Source organism: Nannospalax galili, unplaced genomic scaffold (assembly GCF_000622305.1).
Source record: "Nannospalax galili isolate Female #2095 unplaced genomic scaffold, S.galili_v1.0 scaffold477, whole genome shotgun sequence".
Classification (NCBI taxonomy): domain Eukaryota; kingdom Metazoa; phylum Chordata; class Mammalia; order Rodentia; family Spalacidae; genus Nannospalax; species Nannospalax galili.
The window spans coordinates 182623-201506 of record NW_008339438.1 but is presented as its reverse complement, the minus strand read 5'-3'; the positions used below and the strand labels follow the sequence as shown (position 1 = coordinate 201506).

Here is an 18884-nt window from a genome sequence, read left to right as displayed (position 1 = left end):
ATTCAGAGGTAGCACCAATAATATAAAACAATATTTATTTATTAATAAATTTTGGTATTTGACAATTTCATGCATGTACATAATGTATTCTCGTTACTCTCCTCCCCATACTCTCCTGCCTCCCTACCAGCCCCCTCCTTTCCTAGTAATTTCATTCTCATATTGATGACACTTTGCTTTGCTTTGTGCCCCATACGGTTTAACTAGACTGTATATGTGACCTTGGGTTTGGAACCATTGATTATAACTAGTAAGCTCACCAGTGGGTATATAACTTGATACTGTGCCTCACCCCCTCCCAGAATCTATTAGTTGTTAATAGTTCATCAGTAAGTGGTAAGGCCCCATGAGACCCTTCTCCAATAGCTGACTGCTAGGCAGTCCAAACGTGCAGCCCAATACCATTAGTCACCATGGCTGTGAGCTCATGATTGCTGTGGCTATGTCATGCTGAGAAGCTGGCGTTTTGCAGCCTTTCTCCCTGTCCTCCAGCTAGGACATTCTTTTTGTTCCCTCTTCCACAGTGTTCCCTGAGCCTCAAGGGGATGATATAAATGTCTTGTTTAGGACTGAGATCCCCCCAGCCTTTATTCTCAGCATCCTGTGAAGCTGCTGGTCTCTGCATTCATCTCCATTCACTGCAAGGAGAAGCTTGTCTTAATTAAGGCTGAGCATAGCCTTCACCTATGGGCATAAACGCAAATCTTTAGAAGGCAATTTGATGCCACATCCATTTAGCTAAGCAGCTAAAGTATGTTACCCTCTTTAGCCTAAGCCCTCTTTAATTATGGATTTTTAATTGGATTACAGTACTAGGCATGGGCTCCCTCTTTGGAGCCAGCCTCAAATATAGTCAAGGAGTAGTTACTCCCATAACACTTGTACCACTATTGTGCCAATGGGCATATCTTGCCTGGCAGGTATTTCAGTTCATACAGTTCATAGCTGGGTAAGACCCTTGATGTCTTTATTCCCCTAATAACCTGTATAATGTCATCTGGCACTATATAAGCTAGCCAGCAATGAAGAAGCTTCCAGCTCAGTCCCAGCTTTATTTTTCCATATTTTGCATCCACAGTATGCAGTGTCTTCAACAATAGGATCTTATCAACTAGTTCTTTTGGGTAACAAAGAGGAATGGCAGGACCCTGTATTATTTGAGAGCAGTAGGGTTTGGAGGCCTCCCTGACCTACAGCTCCTACAGAGGTATCCCACACCTGGCATTGGGGTTATTGTTTAGTAACCGGCATTATCTAGCCTTGTGGGTATCTGCCTTCAAACTCTCGTTGGTGTTGGTTAATTGGATTTTCCTATAGTAGGCTTCCTTGTGGCTTTTTTCATGTCCACTTCATTTTGATTACTCCTCCCCCATCCTTTTATCATCCCATACCCTTATCCTTCTTCCTGTACAATCCCAAACTTGCCAAATCTCATCTGAATTATTATTAACACCTGTTCACTTGAAAATATTGGTAACTAAAAAAGCAAAATGCACTAATAACTGTAATCATAAAATTGATATTTCCCTTGGATATGTAAAATCCTTATAAAGTTACCATTGACTGCACAAAGTCAACTCTTTAGCACAACTTTAGTGATTATTATATGATATGTCCATTGATTTCTTCAGTGGGGACTGGTCTCTCTATCTTGTTCCCCTTTGCTTTGACTTAAAAATATTTTAAACCTAATTTATGAATAATAGGGGAAAAACTTCTGCACATTGTACCTATGAAATTACTTATAAGCTGAAGGTGGGTTAATGGTTGGTTTCATTGATTAGAAGATTAGGGAGACACTAAGCACATAAGAGGAAGGCCTCCCCAAGGAAAGAGCTGCAAAGGCTAGTCATTCTTTGAAGACATGTCATGGAATTTAATTTTTCCTATCATCAAAACTTTCCCTATCTGCAGATCTATCTGAAAAGAAATATTTTTTTTTGTAAAAAATCTTAGTTTTAAAATCATCATAAAATCAAAAATTGGAAAAGTAAACAGATAAGTAAATTAGATAAAAACAGATAAATTAGATAAAATTGTAAAGTTGCAAATATCATGTACATATTATAGTTAATAATAAACATCAATAACAGCAGTAAGAGCCACAATATCAAATGTAACAAAATGAGTCAACTGATGTTGAATTGCTGTGCTCACCAGAGGATGTAGAAAGGCTCTTATTTGGAACTCATGGAACCTCTCAGACCCATACAGTTGTGAAACCAATAACCCAGACTACTTCTTGGCATAAAATAAATGACGACTTATCCCTCCCCTTCATGTTTCTATGGGCTGTGTGCTGAGCAAACACCTCCATGTTTCCCCTGCCCATCACTCATGCTGTAGTGTTACTCTGGGAATTACGCTGAAGCTGATACATCCAAGATGGAAGCCTGATGTTTCCCAAGGCCTTTTCCCACATGCCTCTCATCTAATCCATGCTTCTTGGGACCTGGGAGCTGCCTTTTCAGAAGACGCTTTCCAAAAGGACAAGTCCTAAGGACAAAAGCAGCTTCTGCTTGCATCATGCTTGCTGCTGTCCTATTGACCTGAGCATGTTCCATGGCCAAGCACACATATGATATAACAGGAGCATCAAAAACATAAAGGGGGATGAGTTCATGGATGGTTACTGATGAACAGTCTACTGCAGCATGGTAGAACTAACTCTATACAAGGCACGACAGCTTTGTAGGTTAGGGACATGAGCTCTGGAATTAAACTACTTGTGTTAACATCATGGGTACCAATAGGCAGGATTATTACCTTTTTCTAAATCTAAATCCTCATATTTTAAATAGAGAAACTTAAACTAACAACTCATGAAAGCCCATGGAACATAGTCTGGAGGGCAGAGTTTTAAGTGGCTGTATTCAATATATTCCAATATAACACCATTACTACTTTTTATCAGTAATATTTGATATGCTTCATTTTTCGCTTTTGAATTAAAATATATTCATATCAATTACATAAGTTGCCAAAGATTGCTTCACTACCACAGATGGAAATTTTCTGTTTTTGAGGGGAATGTGTGTGATGGTTCTCACATTTGATTTGCACCATGAACAGAAGTTGAGGCAGTGCCTCATTGCTCTTTGCCTTTCATTGCAGATTCAGATGTGTGGTCTACCCTTTTAAGCCAAAGCTCACTGTCAAGACAGCGTTTGTCACTATTGTGATCATCTGGGTCCTGGCCATCACCATTATATCTCCATCTGCAGTAATGTTACAAGTACAAGAAGAAAAATACTACCGAGTGAGACTCAGCTCCCAGAATAAAACCAGCACAGTCTACTGGTGCCGGGAGGACTGGCCAAACCAGGAAATGAGGAAGATCTACACTACTGTGCTGTTTGGCACCATTTACCTGGCCCCGTTGTCCCTCATTGTTGTCATGTATGGAAGGATTGGGGCTTCGCTCTTCAAGTCTGCAGCACGCTACACAGGCAAGCAGAGCCAGGAGCAGTGGCACATGTCCAAGAAGAAGCAGAAGGTCATCAAGATGCTGTTGACAGTGGCGCTGCTATTCATCCTCTCCTGGCTGCCCCTGTGGACTCTTATGATGCTCTCAGACTATGCTGACTTGTCTCCAAGTGAACTGCACATTATCAACATCTATATCTATCCTTTTGCCCACTGGCTTGCCTTTTGCAACAGCAGTGTCAACCCCATCATTTATGGTTTCTTCAATGAAAATTTTCACAGTGGTTTCCAAGATGCCTTCCAAATACAGATCTGCCAAAGGAAAGCAAAACCCCAGGAGGCCTATGTCCTACAAGCTCAAAGCAACATGGTCATAAACACATCTGGCCAGCTCACTCAGGAACCTGCACCTCAAAAGCCATGTGGGGAAAATTTGCTGTGTAGAAAAAGTGCTGAGAATCCAAACAGAGATTAATGATAGAACAGGGAGAGGGTACTAACAGTACTGAGGTTTAAGACTACGCAGTGTGGTAATCCTTGTGCTGCCATATATGCTGGCCAGTGTATGAGTGTGGAAATATATTTCAATATTGAGGCTTCTTGTGACTTTGTACTTACTCCTTTTCTAATATTCTGAAAAAACCCATTTAATGAATACTCACTCAAGCAAAACTATTAAATATACAAAATGTCTTATCTTCATAACTAGGCTTATGGTTCATGAAAAATTCACAGTGGCTCACATGTTGGCCTGAAAAATATGTTCCGAAGGAACAGTTTTTAAAGCCTGACCTTTCCCATTTCAGCCATTTTTGTATGAGGCAAGTAAACCAAACATGTGTGTTTAACTTGTAAATCTAGCAATCATTTTGTCTGTCATTCTAACTATCCTCTCTCCATCATCTATGTATCTGTCTATAAGGACACATGCATTTTACATGAAAGTACGTTTTGTCAATTCTCCAATTGATTTTGGATTTGAAATTTTAGATTTACTAATGTGTTTGTGGTTTTTAAATATTCTAGGTCTTCTAAGAAAAGCATTGTATTATGTGACCTCTCTGCTACTGTATTCTCATTGTTGTCGATTTGTCTGGATCAACCTGGAAGCAAGATGCTGGAGGTGCATCAGTAATCATAATCCCTGGTGACCTCAGCTTGTGTGTTGGAAATACAGTACAAAATAAGGGAATGTAGATTTCTTTCATTTTAAAAGATATGTTTTTTTGTCCTTTAACGGAAAATAAAGATATGGCTGGGTGAGCACCTTTAATCCCAGCACTCAGAAGAAAGAGGAAGACAGATCTCTGTGAGTTTGAGGCCAGCTTCATCTATATAGTGAGTTCCAGGCCAGACAGGCTGTCTAGTGAGCCCTTTCCCCCCACCCCAAAATGGACGAAGTTAGGTAAACCATAATATCATTTCCTATAAGTTACTTTTGACTTTTTAGTATTTCCTAGTTGAATCCCTATTTATTACAGAGTTACTTTCTAATAGAATGTTCAAACCCAAAACAAGCAAATCCGTACACATTTCAGTAGGTGGCAGGGAATGACACCTTTTTTAAATGACTGAGAGATGATCAACAGTCATCCCAAGACTCCCCTGACATACAGAGAGATCAAGAACAATTTTTCCAAACTTCCTAGTGGACACAATATTTAAACGCAACACTCAAGAATTTAGTAAATTAGTATTAAATTTAAAAAGAGTGTTGATAACCCCTCAATTTCACTGTTAAAATTATTCAACTCTTTCCAGAGTTGGTAGAATCATCTTCCTGAAGTAGATAGCTGATTTGTTCTCCATTGTAAAATGTTTTGAGAAGCTCCATTAAGACACATGTATGCCCCAGGCTCACTAAGGCCTGGCCTGCACCTGCTCTTTGTATCTCTGACCCAAATTATTTTTCCAAACTCCATCAAAATGAGATGCTTAGCCTAGATTGTTGTGTGAATTTATTTGTTTTTCTCTGTTTAAACTTTGTGTGTCTATTCTTTGTCAAACATCTAATCCAAAGAGCGACTTCAGAAAGTTTTTCTGTATTCTTACTGCAGAAGTGATTACTCCTTAGTCCAGAGTTGACTTATACAACAACCTAGCATGTAAATGTTTATGTTTCATGTTGCAATTAGAACATATAGTGACTTTCTCAAAGATAAATGAAGTGGGCTTCATTCTTCTTCAGATTCTCTGCAGCATGAGTTGTAATAAGGGGTCTTTAGTATGTAAAGGTTGGATAATTTCCATAGGCAAAAATAAAATTAAAAACCCATCTGTCTGTTGGCTTAAGAGGAAAGTCTACTACTGAGCAAGTAGTTTTCTCCAGTCAGATTTACCACATTCACAATATAAAGATGAGATATTTTAATGAACTGGAACAACAAAGGAAAATATGGAGGAAAGGAAAATGCTTTGAACATTTATACTTGGCATTTGAATTTTGAAATCATAAAAGATACACCACCAGCTAACACAGGACTTTGGACAAATATATTTCCACCAGCTAACACAGGACTTTGGACAAATATATTTCCTATACCTCAGTTTTCTCATTTGCAAGATGAGAATAACAGTGGTTCTGTCCATTGGGTATTCTGTGACTATTAAAGGATGGGGGAGCACAGCTTGTGAAATAAAAAAGCAGAGTAATTATCATTGAGTAAAAGCAAATCGCTATTATGTTGATTATACTATAGTTATAATAATCTCAAAATTGTGTACTGATTTCTCAATATGTTTTCTAAACCTCACAAGAGTGCTATGAGATCTGTATTATTATTATCATTTACAGAGAACTGTATTGAGTCTAAAAGTAGGAGATATTTTTCTCAAATTATTTAATGTGTATATGTGGGTGTCTGTGGGGTTGTATGCCATGTGTGTGTGGGGGGTACCCTTGGAAGCCAGAAGAGGGCTTCCAGTTCTCTGAATCTAGAGTTACAGGAAGTTGAGAGCCACCAGATGTGGGTGCTTGGAACCAAATCCAGGATCTCTGGGAGAACAGCAAGTGCTCTTAACCACTGAGTCATCTTTCTAGCCCATTTTCCCACATTCTTAAGGTTTAAACGTAGTAAAATAAATTGGGAACTCTCTCTCATAATTTAAAATCTATTTTAACATTTTTAATGTTATATTATTTCTCTGTTGTAATAAACTTAGTTTTTCACTCATTCACAGCTACTTTTCCAATAACTTTTTAATTTTAAAATTAACACCTTTTATTTGTAGAATTTGGTGGAAATACAGAATGGTACAAAAGAAAACAAATTACCCTCAATCTTTCTACAAAGGACAACACCAGTTTAAACACTTACTCTAAACAACGCTAAGGTACATATATCCCCTGTACACCCATCACAGCAGTGATCATCTTACAGCAGATGCCTAATAGGGGAAGTGATGAGGTGGCCAATTTAGAAACACCTTTGACACGATTTTGTTTTTTCTAAAAGGTATCAATACACAATCCACATTTTGTGATTGACTCTCATAGTAGCCTTAGTCCATATTCAATTTCTTTTCCCAACCTACTTTAATAAGTGAAAATTTACTCATTATTTAGGAGTCATGTCTTATTCTCCATTATTGAAGGAAGCCTAGAATATAATAGAAGAGTAGATAACACTGAAAGGAAATGAAGTAAAATTAAAATCATTCCTTCTCCTACTGTTGCATAGCAATGACCATTCTTGCTGTCACTTTGAGGCATGTGTGCATGCTTTCATCAATAAGGATATGATTCTAGGGTATCTTATTATTATTTGTTTAATGTATCACAGCTATGTCTCCATGTTGTTTAAGAGTCTTCCAAATATTTTATTCACTTCAGTGCTATTTCATTATTTATTAAAGTTATCTGTGGTTGGAAATGTCAGTCATATCTTTTTTTGTAAAATGATATAATTACATAAACTTTGCACAACACTGAACATATTATAACATCTCAGAACAGTGTTAAAAGGAACTTCCTTGACTAAAATGAATATTTTGGGGTCTTTTTGAGACAAGGTCTCCCTGTAGCTCCAGCTGGCCTGGAGCTTGCTATGTAGACCAGGCTGGCCTTGAACTCACGGCAATGTGCCTGCCTCTGCCTCCTGAGTGCTGGGATTAAAGGTGTGTGCCACCATGCCTGGCTATAAGAATTGTTTTGAAAAGATGAATTTCTTAATGTTTTAATATTCATTGTTAGGCACTTCTTAATTCTTTACAAGCTTTTTATATTTGTTTGAGGTATAAGAGGATTTGTTCACATACTCTCTCAAATATTACACATTCTAGAAAACTTTTTTTCTAACCAGTTTAGTGAGAATGTATTTCCCTCTGTGTTATGGTATGAATGTGAAATATCTCCCACAGGCTCATGTGTTTGAACACTTGGTCCTTAGCTATTGATGCTGTTTGGGGAGGTTTGGGAACCTTTGGGACTGTAGGCCAGGTAGCAGAAGTAGGTCTCTGGGGAGCAGGCTTGAACATGGTATCTACTTCTGCTTCTGGCCCTATGGTCTCTGCTTCCTGATCTGTCAAAGTGTGAACAAGACATGTAGCCAGCTCCTACTGCCATGAACCAAGCCATTGTAGTCACTATGCAGCCCCCACCCTGATGGACTGACTATTCCTTTTGGAACTGTGAGTCAAAATAAACTCTGCTTCTCTTAAAATGCTCTGTCAAGGACTTTAGTCATCATGATAAAAAAAAAAGTAACTAACATAAAAGTTTGATACCAAGAAGTGAGGTGATAGTCCTGTGATAAATCAGCCCATATGCTCTTAGGCCTATGAACTGGTTTGTAGGAGAAATGTGGAACAGCTTGGAGCTATGCAATAGAGAATAGAATGTTGTAAGCAGAGTTTAATGGGACATTTTTGTGAGAATTTGAAAGACCAGAATGCTAAAAGGAATATAGACAGTGCTCAAGAGGTTTCTGAGAGGAACAAAAACTGTCTTAGAAATTACGTGAAGAGATGTTACTGCTACATTCTGACAATGTGTCTGGCTCCATTCTGCTCACAGTTTGCTCTTAGTACCTACATTAAAAAATGAGGACACGTAAATGACTTGACAGTGCAACTCAAGACTCTGGAAAGGCAAGAACAAACCAATCCCAAACCTATTAGATGAGGAGAAATAACAAAAATCAGAGCAGAAATTAATGAAATAGAAACAAACAAATAATACACAAAATCAATGAATCAGAGCTGGTTCTTTGAAAGGTTAAACAAGATAGACCCCTAATCCAGTTTAAAAAAAAGAAAGAGCAAACCCAAATCAGCAAAAATCATAGATGAAGGGTGAAACATCACAACACATACCAAAAAATCGAGACAATTGTAAGGGAATTCTTCAAAAATCTATACTCCATTTGATTTAAAAATCTAAAAGAAATGAATGATTTTCTAAAGTTATGGACACACCAAAGTTAAATCGAGAAGAGGTCATCAGCCTAAACAGACCCATAACAAATAACTCTCATATAAACATTTAAAAATTGCCCTGTTCTGACTTTTTTCTAGTTCCCTGTCTAGAATTTGTAATGCTAATTACTCTTGCCTTTACTTCTCCTTCACATCTCCTATTCATGATTCAAGGACTTTCTTCTCCCCTTAGAAACAAGAGTTATGCAATTTGGGAGTTTTTTAGATAGACCTACTGAAGGGGTACCACAATTGCCTCACCATGCATCCCTGTTCAGCATGGAGGAAGCCAGAGAGGTCTGCGTCCCGATTCCCTATTGGCAATTTGGGTAATCCCTTCAAAGGATGGAGTGATAAGAATAGGAGGTAGGAATTGGCTAGGGAGTTAGGGTAAAAAGATCCCGAAGAAATGTAGTCAGTTTCCTGGCTAAAAGTCAAAATGTCCTTAGGCATGTTAGCAACATACTCTGTTCCAAAGCCAAAAATGTCAAAAGTGTTTGGGATCTTGTATCTAATCCTTATAAGATTTTAGGGTTACCTCTTCAGAGGGAGGAATGTTGGAGGGGAGGGAGTGGGCATAGATTTGATCAAAACACCTTATATGCATGTATGAAATCCTCAATATAGATTTTGTAAAAATTAAAAAAAAATTGAAACAGTAATACAAAGCCTCCCAACTGAAAAAGCCCTGGCCCAGATGGTTTCACAGTAGAATTCCACATAATGAAATGGTAAGTGGGGCTGAATTCAAGGCAGCATAGCATTCAGGCCATTGCATAGCTGTTTCTCATGTCTCATGTGTTCTAGCCATGTTTATAGTGGGAATCTGGAGCAGAAAGCAGAACAGAAAGATGTGGGAAAGGTTTATTTTGATGAATAAAGGGGCATGTGCACATAAAACTTGCAAGGCTGAGGCAGGCAGCTTGCTGTTAGGTCAAGGTCAATATGAGCTAAGTAGTAAGTTCCAGGCCACCTGGGCTACAGGGTGAGACCTCATCTCAAACAAACAAACAAACAAACAAATAAATAAATAAATAAATAACAATCAGTTAAATAATAAGCAAAGTGGAAGCAGAGAAGTGTCAGCAGTCGTTAAATGAATTAATAGGCTAATGCAAGATCTTGTGCTTCAACTGGAGATGAAAGGAAGGATGCCTTGAGGACAAGACCCCATACATGGAGGACTCTTGGCTGCAAAAATGAAAATCCATTTAAAAGACATTCATTGGGAAAGAAAATGCCAGCAGAGACTGCCCTGCTTAAACAAGTGCACTGAAAGCAACTGATTTCTCAGTTCATCCACACAGGCACTCAGACAGAAGCCACTGGAGCTGTGGTAAAAGGGGCACCAGCTAAATCTCCAGCAGGCAGCAGAACTTAGTGTCCTTCACGTTGTGCCTATTTTGTAGGACTACAGAATGCAATAGTTACAGGGCCATAGAGGTTTATACCAAGGTTCAAAAAAAAAAAAGTCTCTCAAGGCAAGGTGCTGTACAGAAGGGTCAGATTCCTTGAGAGGCCCTGAGAAACCAGTGTGTGATTCTATGAAGATGCAGCGTAAGTTGCAGAGAAGAACCCAGGAAATTGGGATATCAAGAATGTTGGATGTCTGCCAACAAAAGCTTCTGGCACTGAAAAGAGCCTGCCTAGGAGCCCGTTTATTGTACAGATGGCAGAACTATAGGGACAAGACTACAGAAACCTGGTAGAGTTTAGACCTTGGCACCACAGATGGCTCTTTCCGGAATTAATGTCTCTTCTGCTGGTTTCCAGGCTTGTTTCAGTCTACTCTTTTCTTGCTCTCATCCTGTTGCTTCCCTTTGGAAAGAAATGTTTACTTGATGCCACTATATACTAGAACTATATAACTTCTTTTTAGATTTTGCAGGGGCTCACTGTTAAGCAATTGAATTGAATCTCAAAAAAGAATTTGGGCTTTTGCACAGCATTGGGATTTTTAAGAGTGTGAGGCATTCTGAAGTTTGACTTAATGTCTTTTGCACTGTGAAATGACTATGACCCTTTAAAGGCCAGAGGTAGAATATTGTGGTTTGAATGTAGAATGCACCCCATATGCTCATGTATTTTAACATTTGGTCCCCAGCTCTTGGGCATTGTTCTGGGAGGTTGTAGAACTTTAGGGACTGTGGGCTAGCTAACATAAGTAGGTCACTGGCTGACAACCTTGATGTTGGTGTTGACTTCTGCTTCCTGCTTGATTGTTCTGCTTCTTGACACACCAAGAAATGATGAGGCCACACTGAAGCTCCTGCCACCAGGGACTGAACCACTCTAGTCCTTCTATCCACCATGCATTCCACTATGTGATGGACTGATGACCCAACTGTGAACCAAATGAAGCCACACCTCCAAGTTGCCTATGTCAAATACTTTATCACAGCAATATACAACTAATAGGACATGCTTATTTTTATTTCATTAGTATATATTTGAACATTAAATTTTTTACTCAACTTGATTCATTTCTAATCATCTTTAATTGTATTCAATTTCATGTTTTTTTTAATTCTGTATCCTCTCATAAAGGGTTTACTTTTTGTTTTTTATTTTTAACTTTCCCAGACTGTGATTTTATCTCTAAACATTCAGTTAGGTGTTTTACATTTTCTATAGGGCACAGGTAAAGTAAACTGGGGCTACAGAAAAGTAATAGAAAAATGATGGAAAACCTTTTGGTGCCTAGGAATGGAAAAGAGCCATCAAGACCTGAGTGGAGAGACAACCTTAGGTAGACATCAAGAAAGATGGTAAATCCATTCTAGAGAAGCAGTCTTCCCAAGATTAGGATCTGAAAATGACAGAAACCTCCCTTGTCCCCAGCATAAGTACAACACATTGGCAAAACCACTGCCATGTATGGATTTAGAATCTTGGGGGAAGGGATTGTGGGAAATGAAGCCATTTAGAAAAGGATGAAACTGCCCCCAACATCAGGAAGCCCTCCATCCTCCAATCAGCTCAGCAGTAGAGGAATGTGGAACTGTGGCTCAAAGTTGGGAACCACAACTCCAGGTTCACGGTAGGGGACCAAGTTCCAGCTCACAGGGTTTGAACCACAGCTGCAGGTTTATGGGGAGGGTTACACTCTAGTCCACACAAGGGAATCATAACTCCATAACTTCCAGACTCACAGGAAGGCTCATAATTTCAATTACACTAGTTCCTACTCTTTTCCTGTCTTTATTGTTCTGTCTACATGATTATACTTATGTTTAAGAAAGAGGATTTTTGGCTTCTGTGCAGCAAACATAGGCAACAATTTCTTGCTGGTTTGAGGGTCTTACTAGAGGGACATCAGTATTGGAGTAAAGCACTTTTTGCTTGCTTAAGGAGACAGATGGATCAAGTGTTTTCTTTGTCATGGTCAAGAATATGGTTGGCTTTTTTGGTGTCTGCTGTTTTCACATCTTCCTCTTTAGCAAGGGATACAAGTGATGAGACATCTTGCTGGCATCACATTTAATCCCAGCACTTGAGAGGTGGAGGTAGGTAGTTCTTTGTGAATTTGAAGCCACAGCCTGGTCTACATAGTGAGTTCCAGGCAAGTTGGGGCTACAGGGAGACCCTGTCTCAAGAAAGAAGGAGAAAGAGAAGGAGAAGGAGAAGGAGGAGGAGGAGGAGGAGAGGAAAAGGAAGAAGGAGAAGGAGAAGAAGAAGAAGAAGAGGAGGGGGAAGGGGGAGGGAGAGGGGAGGAGGAGGAGGAGGAGAAGAAGAAGACGAAGACGAAGAAGAAGAAGAAGAAGAAGAAGAAGAAGAAGAAGAAGAAGGGGAGGGGGAGAGGGAGGGGGAGGAGGAGGTGGAGGAGGTGGAGGAGGAGGAAGAGGAAGAATAAGAAGGGGAGGAGGAGAAATATCAAATACAACATAAGGAGTAATTTGAAATGTGTTCTTGTTTTGTTTTATTCTGTGCATCGTAGCCCTGCCATCTAGATATCAATTGCTGAAACTCAGTGCCATGCAGTTTCCTCATTGAAAAATGAAAGTGATCATGGGATTATTTGAAAAGTTCATATAACGTTGTGTGTACATACCTTAGAACTGTGTGTATTACTTTTCCATCTACCGAAAGGAAACAATTCAGAACTGTCAACAGCTACCTCTACTATAAAGAAGCTCTGTACTATTTAGATAAGACTCATGTTTAAATATGTCTGTTCTAAATTGGTCATTTGGGCAATAAACAATAAACTCAGCCTACCACTGAGATCTATGTGCTGAAAGTTTTTATAATTTTATATTTTACTTCAAACAATCAAGTATCTGTCACATCCCATTTTATAGGCATTAATCTGGACGTAGAAACATCGGATAACATGTATAAAATTATAGAACATCTGAATTGGACACTGGCCCATGCAATTTCTAAGACAAGGCCCAGCCATCAAACCCTGCCTGCCAGTGCCTTCCTTCAGTGTTCAACAACAAGCAGCAGAATTACCTTTCAAGGAAATTAAATGATGTGTTTTCTCATCAAAACTACAAGGGAGAGAACATAAGATTAACAGAGTGTAATATCAAACCATTTTAACATTGGTTTAAAGTACATCCTTTAAGAAAAAAATAAGATCAGAACCTTCTAAAATCTCTGTGTGGTTTGCTGTCTACAGTAGTGTGTGTCTTCAGCTTCCCTCTACTAATGCACCTCTTGAAATAGCCTTGCTGTATTCCCAAAATATCCAATAGCTAGCTTACTAGACTCTGTTCGAGAAACATTCTGAAAAGTTCCCTTTTTAATGCCTTTCTCACCCCAAGAATATATTTTATGTTTCTTTATAAAACTTGACCTAAAGTATGTAATAGGTTTATCAACCAATCACTACATTCTTTATAATCTTAAATTCTAGGTCCTGTATATTCAGGAGATATTGTCCCAATTTTTCTTTTAGCAAAACTCTCTATCCCCTACATATTTGCACAGTAGAAAAGGCTAGCATACTTATTTTGGTTTATAGTGGAAGCATTTCATCTTACACAGGAACACATACCCATCTAGACAAACCAGTTCTCTGAACAAGGAGAGTCTCATGCACTCTTTCCTCTAAGAATTTTACCTCTTCTATGTTCCACAGTTTACTAATTGTAAACTAATTTGCTCTACTAGTCACACTGAGTACTGAATACCCTCGCTACCATTTTCATTATGGTTTCTGGCTGGCCTGGAAATCACTATGTAGATCAGGCTGGCCTTGAATTCACAGAGATCTGCATCTGGAGTGCTGGGATTAAAGGCATGTGCTACTACACCAGGCTACAGTTTCCTTTTAAAAAATTTCTCACTGATGTTGTGTATCAAAATAAAGAGCAGAGTGTTTTCACACTTTAAAGGTGGGCATTAGTCATATATATTTCCATTTTTCACAATGTTTGAAAAATAACTGCCAGGTATGTTTGTAGGAAATATTGAATGTGGTTACTTTCTGACCTAGGGATTGGTATGTATGTTCTCAGGAAGAAAAAGTGTTTCTTCATTATAATGAGAGATGTGAAACTGATTTATATTTTATTTAATTGAACTTATTTTGATAGTTTTTGTGCTATAGCTGCTAAACAAAGATCTGTTGGTGTGAAAGAATATCACGTGATGAGCTTAAACACATGTAAACATTGGTGATCCCATCACCATGATCAATGTATTAGGTGTATCCAAGCCTTGCAGAGCTTTCTTGTATTCCTTTCTTCATGGTTTTCTTTGTCTCTTTACTTAGAGTAGGAAAGTGTAGCATGAAATCTACGCCCTTTTAAGTTTTTCAGTATATAATACCATATTGTTAATTATGAGTACTACATTGTACTGCAGATCTTAGAACTTCACCTTCCATGGCACTCTGCTGTGTTTCTAGGCTTCAGTGCTGTCCTTAAAAACCTGTAGGAGACATTCTTTGTTTCCTGTGGCAAGTTTCTATAACAAGACTGATTTCAGCTTAGCTATAGTCCGTTTTTATTACAGTACATGAGCTCTCTCAATCAACTTGCAAGAATCTGCTGTCCTCTATAAGCCAGTCTGACTGTCCTGCCATAAAAATGGAATCATGAAACAGGAAAGCCATGTGGTCATTCTTTACCATCAGAGATAAGAATAAAGGTAGTTGTTCTGTTACATTATTTCTGGGAAGATGTGAACAAACATATACTCATCCCAGATAGGGAACTAACAACCAATCAAAATAAAGATACCACCAAAGTCCAACTTAGTGAACCAATGATTTATTGGAGTAACTTACAGGAGATGGTGAGGGGTTACTTACAGGATCAGAAATGATTCCAAGATGCCTGCGTCTCCAAAAATCCCACACTAGCATGGGTTATGACTCATGAAAGCTGGACACTTTGAGCTCACTGTACAACTAAAAGGTAGCTGGACAGGTCAGAGAGTATCTCTTCCAGGTAGCTTAATAGGTCTGAATCTCATCCATGAAGCTCAGCTAGTCTCTGCCTCTTCCAGGTGACTTATCTTGTCTGAGAGTGTATCTTAGCTATCTTACTGCAGAGTATTTCCTTAGACCCATTATATCAATATAATATGGACTTGGCTCAGGACTCTGTTATTTAGGCTTCATTTGTTTCAACATTAATTAGAAGACATGATGGTGTTTCTGACCCTGCCCTCAGAGCAATGTCAGTTTAAAGTCTGTATTGTGTAGCATGTGAAATCTAGAGGTACTCTTTTTTCATCTGTAAGTTTATTCTATCTAATGGTTACAAGTTTCTTTTGGTAAAGGAATTGGATGAAGTTTTTCATATCTATTTCATTGATGTTGAATACTTCATCAAGAAAGTCTGATCTATAATTCACAAGCTTTACTTCTGAGAACTAAATCTGGAAGGTAAATGATATATTTACTTTGTAGTAGCTTACAACAGCCTTTTCCCCATCAGAATTTGTCCCCCTCCTAGATTATACAGGTCAACAAAACCTTTACTATCTTCCTACCTAATTTGTGTCTAGGAACTCCATGTTCTATTAGCCATTACTGCATGTATGCGTGGATTTCATTATTGTTGTTGCTACTCTATTTCTGATTTTCATTACTCTTGTGTAGCAACTTCCTCTGAGATAAAATCTTCCATATTGGAGGGAAACTCTTAAGACACAGGATGCTCTAAGAATAAGTGAAAGATTCCATCCTTCAGGGAAGCTCCTTAAGCTCAGGAAGGAAACAACTCAAAAACTTCAGGAAGTCACTAAAATTTACTAGATACACTAGGCTTCTCCCTCTCCTCAAGTCTTTATCTATGTAGCTAAAATTCCTTCTGGGAGGCACAAATGACATGGCAAACTGCAGTCTGGGAAACCAATGAGTTTATTAGGCTTACAGAGCCATGAGTGGAGGTTTACTTACAGAAATGTGAGTACTCCTGAACTAAGGTCGCACGGGAAAATCTTCATCACAGCATGAATGGTGACTTCCCCACAGCTGCACAAAATGGTGAGAGACCCTCCGCACAGCTTCCTTAATTTATATGCCCTTCGTCCTTCCCTCTCAAGCAACTAGGGCTGAATGGTTGGTTGGGAGATGTGACCGACTCTCCCTGACCCTCCTTTCTTGCTGAGAGTTACAAGCAATAAGCTTAGCTGTGATGATCCTAGGCAAGTGGATGCCACCCAGCTTGAGAAGTCATCTGTCCATGGTCTGCCTGTTGGAGGATAGTCCTATGAAGCATTCTCACAGTGGTGTAACTAATTTTGATCATGAATCTTCATATTATATAACCAATAATGAGTGATAACTTGAATAATCCACCAAGCAGAAAGTACTGAATTGATTAAAGGCAAAGTATCCATCACCACCAAATTGCCACATGGATGAAGGTGAAAAAGCACAGAATGAGTTCTCGTCTTTAGTCAATCTGGAGAACCCTCATTAATAAGATGTATGATGAAAACGGCACAAATCTTGTTAGCATGGTTAGGAAAACTGCATGGGGAATTATATCAGTCAGGTAAATTTTCTGGGATTTATTTAGCACAAGGTTTTTATATGCTTATATCCTTAAAAGCTCCACAGACTAGTAACTGAGGCCAAAAGTTTTCTCAAATCAAAGTTCTTAGGCCTGTCCCTTAATATCTGCTCTTTCCATTCTGTCCCTCGGCTCACTAAGCTACTTGCAACTCCTCACTTCTACCACTGTATTTCACATTAGTTGGGTCTATTTGGGTTGCAAGTCACAGAAAATAAACTTGCGTTATAAAATTAAGAAACATTAATTCATATTGCTTAATTATTCTCTGGTAGGCAGCTCAGGTCTGATTTCATCCAGGTGCACAAAGGCTGGCATCTGCCTCCTATCTCTTGTCCCTGATTTCCCCTGACTTGGCCAAATTCTGAGCTTCATTCTCTGCATCTAATGGCCATATCTTAAAAGCTTGTAAAGAGAATGTCATGCCTCCCTCAAATACTTTTAATAGAAATTTGAAAACTGAGTCTCATTATACTGAGTTCAAGCATATACACTTCTCTAAGAAGATGAAATACATTGACAACCCAGTCTATAGCTTCATTGCTAACTCTTTGTGGTAAGACTATTCCTTATATGAGTCTCATGACCTGAAAATAGAAGCACATATACACATCAAAAAATTGTGATCTTACAAGCAAGAAACTGGATGCTAATGTTGATGAGAAGAAGGTATAAGTAAGTCATGTTTTGACACATAGATCCAATATAGCATTATCCCCTCCTTTGACAATAATTCATGGATGGTAGAAAAGATGAAAAATTAGAATCCACCATCTGAAATATATTTTTTTGCTTGCATGCAGGCATTTACCTACAAACCATGCAATATTTTCTCTTCTAGCCACTTAATCAAAAATCATAAACTCAAAACTTACATGATTTTTAACAGAAATATAAAACTTATCTGACTTTTCACATTTCTGACAGTAATGGTTTTGATGTCTCTGGTGCCCTTCTGTGATATAGTAGACCAATGTATATAATCTAAGTGCCCAAAGGTACATATTTTGGGGAAGGAGATATTAGAAATTTTTAGAACAGTGCGTTATTACAATAATAAGGTAGAAAAGAAAAATCCAAAACAATGGGAAAGACCTTGTGAGGTACAATGCGACTCAGAGGAAGGTGCTTTGCACTTCATGAAGAGCAAAATCCATAATTAAATCATGCCACTCTTATTGTCTCCTCAGAGATTCCAGTCTAATCCAGTTAGACCTACCCTAAGGAATTAATAAGGTATATTATGTTAGTTGACTGTTAGTCTAAGAATGACACTGAAGAATTCTATTCTATTAATCCAGTTTGAAAGTGAATTGTAAAAACAGTTACTTCCCATTAAGTTCTTACCGTGTACCAAATAATGTGATAAGAACTTTGCATTCCCTATGCATTTAATCCTTCCAATAAGCTCAAAGTGTCTGTGGCCTACACTTCTCACATGGATAAATGAAGCACAGAGAGGACAAACAAGGTCACACAAATAAACTTAGAGAGAGCTAATGAGAAAACATGTGGAAATGATTTTAAAGTCCTTTTGAGAATTGCTGTTTGCAGGAAAACAAACAGGAATTAGAAATAACATCATTTCTCCCTGCAGGCAGTTTGGTGACAACGAGGAGCAGAGGCAAGAGCAAGATTTTAATTGCATGGTGCTGGCTACACAGTAACAACAGGCAACATATTAAGCTTTTCTGTGGCTCATTTCCCTTACAATGAAAGGGAGGCAATACATTTATTATATTACTTATACACTATGCTACCTATGGATAATTGTGGCTATTATCAATAAAGTTTCCAGATATTTAGTTGATATGTGCATAAAGCTGTTCCATCTAAGCCCAAAGATGAGACCAAAATAATCAGTCCAGTCTATGAATATTTTAAAGATGTAAAGAGACTTACTGGAATGTCAGTAAAAGCCTTCTAGTCTTAGGCTTTTAAATCAATCATGTAATCCTATAATTATGCAGAAAAAATTTCCACCTTCCTAATTATGGAATCTTAGCTCGCTAAAAGAAATGATGCTTTATATAGTTGGCTGATTCCTCCCCCATCCTTTGGATT

General features: G+C 38.4%; 1 protein-coding gene across 1 annotated transcript in view; it reads left to right on the top strand.

Moving 5' to 3' along the window:
• Npffr2 (neuropeptide FF receptor 2) overlaps nt 1-3901 on the top strand; it is a 12338-nt gene extending 8437 nt beyond the window's left edge. The window contains exon 3 of the mRNA XM_008834146.1: nt 3115-3901. Within this exon, the coding sequence (XP_008832368.1) occupies nt 3115-3901 (787 nt within the window). The remainder of the gene's footprint in view (nt 1-3114) is intronic.
• The last annotated feature ends 14983 nt before the right edge of the window (nt 3902-18884 follow it).